We start from the raw sequence: 13400 nt of genomic DNA, 5'->3' as shown, positions 1-13400 counted from the left end.
GGGAGGCCAGGGGATTGTCAAGGGCGGGGGGAAAAAAGGAGAAATATGTAATACTCTTTGTAATAATTTAAGCAATAAAAAAAAGAAAATAAAAAAAAAGAAATTATAGAGACACACAGTAGGTATGAACACTTAAAAATTTTTTATTGATTTGACAGAGGGAGAGTGAGAGAGAGAGAGATTGAGATTTGTTGTTCCACTTATTCATGCATTCATTGGTTGCTTCTTGTGTGTGCCCCGACTGGGGATCGAACTCACAGACTTGGTGTATCAGGACGATGCTCTAACCAGCTGAGCTACCTGGCCAGGGTGAACACTTCCTTCTTGAAAAAGTTCTGGGGACCTACTGTGCACCGTAGTAGCTATAGTTAGCTATGGTATTGCAGCGATTTTCAACCGGGGTGCTGCAGGAATTTTCAAAACATGCACTATCCAACTCCTCAGTCAGGGCCACTGACCTCTCTCACTTAGATTGTCCAATAAAAGAATGACAACAGCCAACACAGCAACAGCTGCCCGGTGGGAGTGAACTTTTTTTTCTTTGGTCGGATTGGCAAAAAATATATTTTGGTGTACTGCAGGATTTTAGTAAGTAGTCCGCAGTCCGACGCTCTATCCGCTGAGCCAAACCGATTAGGGCAATGTTTTATTTTTTTTAAGATATATAATTTTTAATTGATTTCAGAAGAGTGTGCCATGAGATGAAAAAGGTTGAAAAATCACTGTGGTATTAGTACTTAAAAATTTGGTAAGAGCAGAGATCTCATGTTAAGTGTTCTTATCACAAAAAATAAAAAAATAAAAATAACTGGGAATCGAACCCGGGACCCTTCAGTCCGCAGGCCGATGCTCTATCCACTGAGCCACACCAGCCAGGGCCGCATAGTATTTTTTTTGCAGCATGAATGTACCCTGCTTCCCTACTGATGGACATTGAGGTTAGTGGCTTTTACATAAATGACGATCAAAGAGAAATCAATTCCCGAAAGCCAGAGAGGGCCTGGGTGCTGGATACGGGGCCTCAGATGCAGCAGGCAGATTTGCACAATGCCTCCTGCTCTCTAGCTGAGGTCAGTAACAGCTCTGGATTTGGTGGCACAGCCCTCGGGCCTGAGTTCGAGTCCAAGTCCCGTCACTTCCTGCGTTGGTGGCCTTGGGCAGGGGTTGTAACCTGTGTGAGCCTCTGTTTTCTCTTCTGCACCATGAGCGGATCATACTATCCGCCTTTGAGGATTGCTAGGGCAACATAGGATGCCTGGCGAGTGCTCATCCTGGTATAAGCGCTCAAAAAGTGCTGCCACTCTTGCCCTGGCTGGTGTGGCTCAGTGGGTTGGGTGTCATCAAGAGATCGCTGGTTCGATCCTGCTCAGGGCACATGCCAGGATTGTGGGCTGGATCCCCTAGGCAGGAGGGAGCCAATTGATGTTTTGCTCTCTCTAAAATCAATTTTAAAAGCATATTAAAAATGCTTCTCTAAAATCAATAAAAATATATTTTAAAAAAACAAATAACAAAAGTGAAAACACATACACACACATAGGGACACACTGGGAAAGTTTGGAAGGTAATGGGTATGTTTGTTACCTGGACTGTAGAGATAGTGACATGAATGTATACATATGTCCAAAGTGACCAAATTGTGTACATTACGTGCGGTATTTTGTATACCGATTACACCTCAGTAAACCTGGAAAAAATTAAGTGGGTTGCTTATGACCAGAATATAAAAAATTTCAAATGACACAGACTTCACATCTCATGCCCACTCCCCTTTTTACTACTGTAAGTTTGTTTCATATCCTTGCATACCTTTTCAGAGCCTATTATGTGTGTGCCTCAAAAAGCAGCTTTGGATTGTTATTGCTTTTTTTTCTGTTATAAATAGCATCACACTGTGCTGATTGTTCCAGAACTTCCTATTTACAGTCAACAATACATCTTAGAGCTCTTCCTTTGCTGGTCCATGGTTTGTTTTTGTTTGTTTGTTTTAACAGCTGCATAGTATTTTTTTAATGTTTTTTAAATATATTTTATTGAGCCCTGACCGGTTTGGCTCAGTGGATAGAGCGTCGGCCTGGGGAGTCAAGGGTCCCAGGTTCGATTCCGGTCAAGGGCATGAACCTTGGTTGCGGGCACCACCCCTGTAGGGAGTGTGCAGGAAGCAGCTGAATCGATGTTTCTAACTCTCTATCTCTCTCCCTCTCCCTTTCTCTCTGTAAAAAATCAATAAAATATATAAAAATATATATATTTAAAAAATACTGATATCTTTCTTATCAAGTTAGACATACCCCCACCCTCTGACTTGGCAATCCCACTCATCGGTATTCACGTAAGAGTCATGAAACTTAGATCCACACCAACCCTGCCGCCCAGGTGTTCACAGGTGTAGCTAATTGCCCCAAACTAAAAAAGACCCAACAGGAGATGGATGAACAAACTGTGGTCCAGCCATACAACAGAACCCGCCTCAGCAATAAGAAGGAACAGCCATAACCGGTGTGGCTCAGTGGATAGAGCGTCGGCCTGCGGACTAAAGGGTCCCAGGTTCGATTCCGGTCAAGGGCATGTACCTTGGTTGCGGGCACATCCCCAGTAGGAGGTGTGCAGGAGGCAGCTGATCGATGTTTCTCTCTCATCGATGTTTCTAACTCTCTATCTCTCTCCCTCTCCCTTTCTCTCTGTAAAAAATCAATAAAATATATATTTTTAAAAAAGGAACAGACTATTGATACACTCGACACCTCAGAGTCATCATTCTGTGCCAACGGAGGCAAACTCTGATTCCATTCGTACGCCGTTCTAGAACGAGCTAAGTTACCCGATGGTGACGGATGCAGACTGACCGTCGCCTGGCGGGGGGCGTGGGCTGGGAAGGGGTGCGAGGGAACTCTCTGGAGAACAGGGTGTTCTGTATCTTCATGGGGGCGGTGCTTGCACAGGTGTGTGCACCTGTCAAAACCCATCCAATTGTCCTTGTGAGATCGGCACCTGTGACTGGGGGTAAATTATTGCCTCAATGAACAATGAAGCAAAATATTGTTATCAATAGTGTTATCCTTGCTGCTTCCTTCTTCACGTGCACTCGGACTGTTTGCTGAATGAATGAATGAATGAATGAGGTTTGAGGCAGCACCCTAGACTCATGGGCTTTTCCTCCCGGGCCCCTCCCACCCCAGTGGCCCTTTGATTTTATAAAGAAGGAGGAGCTGTGTCCCCCCACCCTGGTCACCCTGGTCAAGGCCCCTCCCAGCAGATGCTCAGAGCCTTTGGGCAACCTCACTGCTCCCCAATACCCCAGCCTCACTCCTCCAAACTCTGGGCACATACCCTGAGCCCCTTCTAGGGACAGGCCCCGGAGAGCACTGAACATGAGGCGGGCAGAGATCCTGCCCCCCAGGCCCCAAGAACTTGTGGCCTGGTGTCAGGTAGAGCTAAAGGCATCGAGGTAAAAGGAAGCAAATGAAGTAAAAAGCGGCCGGCTGAGGGCCTGGGGGAGCCAGGAGGCGGGGCTGCAGCTTGGGCGGCTGGGGGGCTACTTGCAGCCCGAGGTCAGCCAGGTGGGGACGAGGTCAGCCAGGTGGGGATGAGGTCAGCCAGGTGGGGATGAGGTCAGCCAGGTGGGGATGAGGTCAGCCAGGTGGGGATGAGGTCAGCCAGGTGGGGATGAGGTCAGCCAGGTGGGGATGAGGTCAGCCAGGTGGGGATGAGGTCAGCCAGGTGGGGATGAGGTCAGCCAGGTGGGGATGAGGTCAGCCAGGTGGGGATGAGGTCAGCCAGGTGGGGATGAGGTCAGCCAGGTGGGGATGAGGTCAGCCAGGTGGGGATGAGGTCAGCCAGGTGGGGATGAGGTCAGCCAGGTGGGGATGAGGTCAGCCAGGTGGGGATGAGGTCAGCCAGGTGGGGATGAGGTCAGCCAGGTGGGGATGAGGTCAGCCAGGTGGGGATGAGGTCAGCCAGGTGGGGATGAGGTCAGCCAGGTGGGGATGAGGTCAGCCAGGTGGGGATGAGGTCAGCCAGGTGGGGATGAGGTCAGCCAGGTGGGGATGAGGTCAGCCAGGTGGGGATGAGGTCAGCCAGGTGGGGATGAGGTCAGCCAGGTGGGGATGAGGTCAGCCAGGTGGGGATGAGGTCAGCCAGGTGGGGATGAGGTCAGCCAGGTGGGGATGAGGTCAGCCAGGTGGGGATGAGGTCAGCCAGGTGGGGATGAGGTCAGCCAGGTGGGGATGAGGTCAGCCAGGTGGGGATGAGGTCAGCCAGGTGGGGATGAGGTCAGCCAGGTGGGGATGAGGTCAGCCAGGTGGGGATGAGGTCAGCCAGGTGGGGATGAGGTCAGCCAGGTGGGGATGAGGTCAGCCAGGTGGGGATGAGGTCAGCCAGGTGGGGATGAGGTCAGCCAGGTGGGGATGAGGTCAGCCAGGTGGGGATGAGGTCAGCCAGGTGGGGATGAGGTCAGCCAGGTGGGGATGAGGTCAGCCAGGTGGGGATGAGGTCAGCCAGGTGGGGATGAGGTCAGCCAGGTGGGGATGAGGTCAGCCAGGTGGGGATGAGGTCAGCCAGGTGGGGATGAGGTCAGCCAGGTGGGGATGAGGTCAGCCAGGTGGGGATGAGGTCAGCCAGGTGGGGATGAGGTCAGCCAGGTGGGGATGAGGTCAGCCAGGTGGGGATGAGGTCAGCCAGGTGGGGATGAGGTCAGCCAGGTGGGGATGAGGTCAGCCAGGTGGGGATGAGGTCAGCCAGGTGGGGATGAGGTCAGCCAGGTGGGGATGAGGTCAGCCAGGTGGGGATGAGGTCAGCCAGGTGGGGATGAGGTCAGCCAGGTGGGGATGAGGTCAGCCAGGTGGGGATGAGGTCAGCCAGGTGGGGATGAGGTCGGCCAGGTGGGACGGGGTCAGCCAGGTGGGGATGGGGTCAGCCAGGTGGGGATGAGGTCAGCCAGGTGGGGACGAGGTCAGCCAGGTGGGACGGGGTCAGCCAGGTGGGGACGAGGTCAGCCAGGTGGGGACAGGACAGGGAAAGGCCATTCCCTAGGGCAGGCTCCCGCTTACACAGTGTGTTCAAGGAACAGGAGGGAAGCCTGCGGAGGGAGGGGAGGGGGGGAGAGGGCCAGAGATGAGGGCTGAGAAGTAGTAAATGGAACCATTTAGGGCAGCGGTTCTCAACCTGTGGGTCGCGACCCCTTTGGCAGTGGAACGACCCTTTCACAGGGGTCGCCTAAGACCATCCTGCATATCAGATATTTACATGACGATTCATCACAGTAGCAACATGACAGTTACGAAGTAGCAACGAAAATAATGTTATGGTTGGGTCACAGCATGAGGAACTGTATTTAAAGGGCCAGAAGGTTGAGAACCGCTGGTTTAGGGCCTCGTGGGCCCCGAAGGGCAGTGAGATGGGAGCTGTGGACGGCTGGGGCAGGGGCGGGGTGTGGCCGGACAGAGATGCTGAAAGGCTTTCCTGGTTGCTTTGGCAACAAGAGGCAGCGACCGGAGGGGGTGTTTTCCGTTGTTTTGTTTTTTGTTGACTGATTTCAGAGAAAGAGGGATGGAGGGAGAGACATCCACTTGCTGTTGCACTCACTGATGCATTCGTGTGTGGACTCCCGCGTGTGCCCTGAGCGGGGGATTGAACCTGCAACCTCGGCGTATGGGGACGGCGCTCTAACCACTGAGCCCAGCCAGGGCGAGAGGGGTACGTGTGTGTGACTAGCAGGGAGACCTACTGCCCCAGTCCCAGCAGCGATGGGGGCAGAGGAGGTGAGCGGGGGTGGGGGCGGGGTGTGCAGGCTCCGGGGATGTTTTGAAAGCAGAACCAGCTGAGAGCGGGGCGTGGGGGTGTGGGAACGACACAGGAGTTGGCCATGACTGTGAGGCTTGGGCCCCAGCCACTGGGCTGGAGAGGCAGTGGGTGGGGCCGGGGGAAGTTGCCTGGACACCCCACGCTGTTTCTCACCTCCAGGCCTTTGTGCTCCATCCCCAGGGCCTGGAATGCCTCCCTTCTCCACTCCCCACCCCCGGCCTCAGCCTCCCCCTGATCCCTCATGGCCAAGCCCCCATGGCACCGGCTCCTCCAGAAGCCCAGGGTGTGCCTCCTGCACCCCCATGACACCCCACTCGCTCGTGCCAAGTAGGCGACACCCAGCTGCCTGGGGAGGGGCCATGGCTGTCATCCAGCAGCAAATGCATCAACAGGCCATGGCCCTGGATTCCTTCCTTCGTTCAGCACGTACTTCCCGTGCCAGAAGCTCTAGAAGGCGCCGGGAGGAGGGCCGGGACAGAGAAGCAGAGCTGGGTCCTTACGGGGCTCTCCTGGGAGGGATGGCAACAGCCAAGCAAAGGGGCGAGAGAGCCAACGTGTCACGTGGCGATGGAGAGCCAAGAGGGACCCGGAGGCGAGATGGGGCTGTGGGGATGCGGGTGTTAGTAAGGTAATCTGGAGGGCTTCACTGAGGAGGTGACATCTGCGCTTCAACATGAAGGAGCTGAGGGCCTGGCTGGTGCGGTTCAGTGGTTTAGCGTTGACCTCTGAACCAAGAGGTAGTCGGTTCAGTTCCCGGTCAGGGCACATGCCCAGGTGTGGGCTCGATCCGGCGAGAGAGCCAACGTGTCACGTGGCGATGGAGAGCCAAGAGGGACCCGGAGGCGAGATGGGGCTGTGGGGATGGGGGTGTTAGGAAGGTCATCAGGAGGGCTTCCCTGAGGAGGTGACATCTGCGCTTCAACATGAAGGAGGTGAGGGCCTGGCTGGTGCGGTTCCGTGGTTTAGCGTTGACCTCTGAACCAAGAGGTAGTCGGTTCAGTTCCCGGTCAGGGCACATGCCCAGGTTGTGGGCTCGATCCTCAGTAGGGGACGTGCAGGAGGCAGGCCATTGATGTTTCTCTCTCATCGATGTTTGTATCTCTCTATCCCTCTCCCTTCCTCTCTCTCTAAAACAAACAAAAATCAATAAGAACATATTTTAAAAAATAAAGGAGGTGTGGGAGAAGCCATGTGGATATTGAAGAAGAGGGAACAGCCAGGGCGAAGGCCCTGGAGTGGGACTGGGTTTGGAATCTGAGAGGAGCGTGGAGGAGGCCAGTATGGCTGCAGCCCGTGAATAGCGGGGTAGAGAGGGTAGGAGCTGAGGTTCAGAGAGGAAGTGGACGGGCGAGGGGGTCATCTTACAAGGCCTTGGGGGCCATGTGAGGACTTTGCTTTTACTCTGAGCAGGAGGGGAGCCCGGGGAGGGTTCTGAGCAGAGAAGCGATGGGATTGGATTCCGGTTTCAACAGGATCACCGTAATGATAGCCATAGTCATTCATATTTATGGAGCATTTCCTCTGGACAGGAAGCTTGCACAGTGCATTCTGCAAATGCTGCGGGCGGAAGGCCCCTCTGTGGATCAGTTATCCACGCCATCCTCCCAAACAGTCCAGACACCTCCCTCCCCCGCAGGCCCCATGCCCAGCCATCACCGAGACCGAAGCAGTTTCCCCGCCAAAACATACCCTCAAAAGCAAATTTTCAAAAGCTTGTAACTGAGATAGAATTTACACGTCGTACAATTCACCCACTTATGCCATACAATTCAGTGGGTTTTAATATATTCACCATGTGCCCTGGCTGGTTTGGCTCAGTGATAGAGCGTCGGCCTGTGGACTGAAGGGGCCCGGGTTCGATTCCAGTCAAGGGCACATGCCCGGGTTGCGGGCTCGGTCCCCAGTAGGGGGTGTGCAGGAGGCAGCCGATCAATGATTCTCTCTCATCATTGATGTTTCTATCTCTCTATCCCTCTCTCTTCCTCTCTGTAATCAATAAAAAATATATTTTTAAAAATGTATATATCTATAATAATAAAAGCATAATATGCTAATTAGACCGGACGTCCTTCCGGACATCCTTCTGGACGACCTTCTGGATGAATCCGGGGCTGCAAGGGAAGCTGGGTCCCGGGTGCCAGAGGGAAGCCGGTGCCGGCAGCCGGGGGAAGGAAGTCCCACCCTTGCATGAATTTTGTGCATCGGGCCTCTAGTATATATATATTCACCGAGCTTTACAACCATCCCCACAATCGATTTTAGAACATGGTCATCCCCAGTAGGAAATCCCTTAGCTCCCTCCTCCCAAGGCAGCCACTGAGGTGCCTCGGGTCTGAGTTGCCTGATCTGGACAGTTTCCTGTCAATGGGACCCTACACTCTGTGTTCTTCTGTGTCTGGCTTCTCTCGCGGGCGTAACGCTCTCCAGGTTCGTCCCTGAGGTCGCATCCCTCACGCACGCCTTCCTTTTTGTGGCCGAATCATATCCTGCTGCCTGGACAGACCAGACCGCCTTTGGCTTATCCCTCATCAGAGGACGGGCATTCGGGTTGCTCCCATGTTAGGGTTCTTATGAGCCACGCCGCCGTGAACATTCACGCTCAGATATTTGTGTGGCCACACGCTGTCATTTCTCTAGTGTCCATGCCGAGGACGGGGACTGCGGGCAGTGCGGTAGATCTGTGTTTACCTCTTGGGGATCTGCCAGGCTGTTTTCTGAAGTGACCGCACCGTCCCGCCAGCAGAATCCCAGAGTTCCGAGTTCTCCACGTCCACGCTGACACTTGTCATTGTGCTGAAGCCGTTCGCTCCTCTCCGCCTCCACTGCTCCTCGTGGGCCTGAGCCGCCACCATCTCTGACTTGGACACTGACATTGCCCCATCCCTGGGCCCCGGCTTTGACCCTCAGTCTTTCCCTGCACCACAGACAGAGGGCGCTGTTGGCACCCAGGGAAGATCCCGTCCCTCCCCAGCTGGGAATTCCTGGGTAGCCCCTCACGGGCTGAGAATAAACCCAAACTTCTCCCCACGTGGCCCACTGAGCCGGCCCCTGCTCCACTCCTCGACATTACTCGTGCCCCCGTTTCCCTGCCCCTTCAAACCCAGCCACACGAGCTGCCCAGCCTCAGAGCCACCCCCAGTGCTGTTCCCTCTGCCTTGGTACTCTTTGCCCTGCTCTCCCACCTATTCCTTCTCCCCTCTCAGTTCTGGGCTTTACGCTCCTCTTCCTAGAAAAACCTCCCGATTCCACCTGCAGTCTAAAATCACACCCCTCTCCTCTCGCTCATGGCGTTCATCACCATTTCAAGTTGCACGTCTGTTTATGGAAACCCCTACCCCAGGCCGGGCTCCATGGGAAGGTGAGTGTCCGAGCCCAGCCTGCGACGAGAACAAACTAAGTCTATGTGTTCATTTCACCCCTTCGACGGCACCTCTTACCTTCTTCCTCTTTGCATGTGCTGTTCCCTCTGACCACACACAGTTCCTTCCCTTTTTCTCTGGCTGGTTCACCCTGGGCCTCCGTTACCTGTCACTTTCTCTCAGGCAGTATTTCCGTTGAACTCCGTTCTCTCTTGTTTCATAGGCACAAGCAGCAGTTCTCAAATCTTCACACTCTCAAAATCATTAAGGACCCGAAAGGGCTATTGTTGTGTGTTTTTTAAAATATATTTTTATTGATTTCAGAGAGGAAGGGAGAGGAAGAGAGAGAAACATCAATGATGAGAGAATCACTGATGGGCTGCCCCCTGCACACCCATCACTGAGGATCGAGCCCGAAACCTGGGCATGTGCCCCTGACCAGAATTGAACCTGGGACCTCTCAGTCCACAGGCTGACGCTCTATCCACTGAGCTAAACCGGCTAGGGCGGAAAGGGCTATCGTTTATGTGAGTTATATCTAGCAACATGTTAGAAATGAAAACTGATACATTTTAAATATACTTGTTTATTAATGCATTTAAACTAGCAATAATAATCAAAGAATGTATGCACGCCTATGTTCATAGCAACACAATTTACAATCGCTAAGAGCTGGAAATGGCCCAAGTGCCCATCAGCAGATGAGTGGACAAAAAAGCTGTGGTACAATTACAATCTAAAAATCCAAAAACATAAAATAAGAATGTGTGGGTGAGTTTTCATTTAGAAAGAAGTTTTTAAAAATTTTTTTAAAAGGTGCAAAATGGTTTCTTTAGAAGTTTCGTCTATTCAACTGCTTGTCATCCATACTTATAAAGGGCATTTACCTCCAAGATTACTCATTCAGAAAATATAAAATGTGAGTTGAAATATATCATCAAAGAAAAATAAACCCCATTTTAAAAAGACACTTGGAAGTGATCAAGCAAAGAACTTGCATGCATATGTGCATAACCCGTGGTCACAGACAATAGGGTGATGAAAGTCTGGGATAGGGGACCGGGGGTGGGCTAGAAGGGGTTAATGGGGGGAAAGGGGGACATGTAATACTTTCAACAATAAAGATTTAATTAAAATTTTAAAAAAATAATAAGCTGAGTGCAGTTAACATTTAAAACAATCTTAATAAAAATAATTTTTCCAGACCAAACATTTAGTGAGAAGAGTGGCATTTTTAAAAGCCATTTTGCAAATCTCTTTACTGTCTGGCTCGATAGAAGACAGCTGGATCCCTTGTAGCTGCTTCTGTGTTAGTCACCATGCTGCATGCTGTGTAGCTTCTGGAAAATTCCAGTGAACATTCATGACAGAATGAGAATGAAAAAGACAGGTAACGTCTCGGTGTTAGTATGAAAATAATTCTGCCCGGCCGGCGTGGCTCAGCGGTTGAGTGTCGACCTCTGAACCAGGAGGTCACGGTTCGATTCCCGGTCAGGGCACAAGCTCAGGTTGCGGGCTCGATCCCCAGTGTGGGGGCATGCAGGAGGCAGCCGATCAATGATTCTCTCATCATTGATGTTTCTCTCTCTCTGTCCCTCTCCCTTCCTCTCTGAAACCAATAAAAATATATATTAAAAGAAAAACAAAAGAAGAAAACAATTCTGACCTCTCAAATAATCTGACAGGGTCTTGGATACCCCTAGGGCCTAGGGGACCCTGAACCACACTTTGAAAACCCGCTGACCAACAGTTCCACTGTTGTTGTTTTATAATTTTTAAAATATATTTTATTGATTTTTTACAGAGATTCCCGGTCAGGGCACAAGCTCAGGTTGCGGGCTCGATCCCCAGTGTGGGGGCATGCAGGAGGCAGCCGATCAATGATTCTCTCATCATTGATGTTTCTCTCTCTCTGTCCCTCTTCCTTCCTCTCTGAAACCAATAAAAAATATATATTTAAAAAAAGAAGAAAGAAGAAAACAATTCTGACCTCTCGAATAATCTGACAGGGTCTTGGAGACCCCTATGGGACCCTGAACCACACTTTGAAAACCCGCTGATCGACAGTTCCACTGTTGTTGTTTTTTCATTTTTATTCAGTCCGCAGGCCGACACTATCCACTGAGCCAAACAGGCCAGGGCAGTTCTACTGTTTTTAAATCAATAAAGCTCCAAAAACAAAAAGGTTATTTTTTATTTTTTCAATTATAGTTTTTACTCAATATTAATTTTTATTAGTTTCAGGTGTACAGCCTATAATTAGACACTCATATATTTTACAAAGTGCATTTCCAGTACCCACCTGGTGCCATCCATAATTATCACAACATGATTGACTGTATTCCCTATTTTTACATCCCTGTGACTATTTTATAACTAATGTGGACCCTGAGAAGGAAGACACCTACTAAGAAGGGCTCCTGGTGGCTAACTGGGCTCAAATTTAAAAAACAGAGCCCAGCAGCCATTTCTGCACAGGGGCCTCTCCGGCGAACTGCGCTCCAGGGAGACGCCGGCACCGAACCGCCTGCCTGCACTGTGTTTCTGCCCTGAGCGCCAGCCAGTTCCTGAAATGCTATTTCAACCAATAGGACTGAGGCTTTTTCCACTCAGTGCTGAACTGCTATAGCCCCATCGACATCTCCACTGACCAATCAGAGCAGCGCCATGCTGACCTTTTGGACCAATCAAACCATGAGCATTTGTAGCCCTCATTTGCATGCAGACAGACCAATCAGGACCAGGAGCAGGGGCTTCTGCCCTTATAAGCCAGCTCCCCTGTGGCTCTCAGACCACATTTTCCCCTTCCACCGAGGACTGTGTCTCCCTGGCTGAGCTGAAACACTGAAATGGAGCAGAGAGGTCCTGTCTAGCTGGCGAGGGACCCGGCCCCAGGGCTGCCTCCCAGCCCTGCTGTGTCACCAGTGAGCTGTCCGATGGCAGTGCGGTCCTCACAGCTGTGCTGCATCACAGTTGAGCTGTTTTGCACGGAATAAAGTTTCTTCCTTCGCTGTTCCCCAAACTGGGGATTCCTGTTGGTGTTGAATTGGTGCCAGTGGTTGACACTACCAATCTGTGCTTGTTAATCTCTTCTGAAAGATCCAAGTCGGTGGTGCGCGGGCAGGCTAAATAGCCATCTCAGGTGGTGATTTTAAAAAAAAAATTGCAGCCCTGGCCAGTTTGGCTCAGTGGATAGAGCATCGGCCTGTGGACTGAAGGGTCCCAGGTTCGATTCTGGTCGGGGGCACATGCCTGGGTTTCGGGCTCGGTCCCCAGTGTGGGGGTTGCAGGAGGCAGCCAATCAATGATTCTCACTCATCATTGATGTTTCTATCGCTCTCTCCCTCTCCCTTCCTCTCTGAAATCAATAAAAATATATTTTTAAAAAATTAAATTAAAATAAATAAATAAAATTGCACTTAGTTTAGGAAAAGAGGATGGGAAATGGGGATGCCCAAAGAGAAGGGCTACACAGAGAAAAGGGGGGCCTTGGAGACAGGTTCAGGGGGTTCGCCCGGGGCAAGCTGCCAATGCCCGTTGCTCCCCTGGTTGCAAGTCTCGTGGGGTCCCTTAGAGGTTGGGGGGTGCGTGCCAGTTGGGGAACGGCATGGGCATGCTCCTTGGAGAGAGAGCGCACACGGGGTCCTCGGTCCTGAGCCTATTTCTCTTGCTCTTGCAGGTGGCGATCTTAGGGGAGGTCTGAGGGGAGGGTCTTAATAGCGCATTCATCCATTTTCCAGGTGCAAGGGGTTGCTTTCAGGGGCGAGGGGTCATTAGTTACACAGCTGGTCCTGAGGCAGCCGTGGCCTCACTTGCCTGGTGTTGCTGCTTTTCTGGGCCTGGAGCTGAAATACAACTGAGGCCCAGATGTTATCTTTAGGGAGGAAAAGGTCAGGGGGTCCTACCCGCCTGACCAGCGATGTGCTAGGGGAGGACCGGTTACCCTGGGGGCCAGGTTCTTGTTTTCCCAGTTTTGCCCCTTGCTAGGCAACCGGGGCTCTCTGCCCTGGGGAGTCTCTGTACCTGGCCCATCTGCTTGCTCTGGGGGTCTAATACCGCCACCCAGTCCCCCAGCCCCCCTCCCCTCTGGCAACCATCCATCTGTTCTCTAAATCTATGCGTCTGTGGAAACAGAAAATTTAATCATAAGTCTGGAGGCAGACAGAATTTGACCTAAACAGGCACACAGTCTTAAATTTTTTTTTTTAAGTCTTAAATGTTTTATCCCCCTGTCCGTAG

General features: G+C 51.6%; 1 protein-coding gene across 1 annotated transcript in view; it reads right to left on the bottom strand.

Annotated features, from left to right (window-relative positions):
- The window catches only part of SULT2B1 (sulfotransferase family, cytosolic, 2B, member 1), a 77264-nt gene extending 68589 nt beyond the window's left edge, over positions 1-8675 (bottom strand). Inside the window, exon 1 of the mRNA XM_014550421.1 lies at positions 8532-8675. Within this exon, the coding sequence (XP_014405907.1) occupies positions 8532-8675 (144 nt within the window). The remainder of the gene's footprint in view (positions 1-8531) is intronic.
- Between the last annotated feature and the right edge of the window lie 4725 nt (positions 8676-13400).

The sequence above is a fragment of the Myotis brandtii genome, unplaced genomic scaffold (genome assembly GCF_000412655.1).
Source record: "Myotis brandtii unplaced genomic scaffold, ASM41265v1 scaffold601, whole genome shotgun sequence".
In the NCBI taxonomy this organism is placed as follows: Eukaryota; Metazoa; Chordata; class Mammalia; order Chiroptera; family Vespertilionidae; genus Myotis; species Myotis brandtii.
Note: the sequence above shows the minus strand (reverse complement) of the source record. Positions and strands in the feature narration are given on the sequence as shown.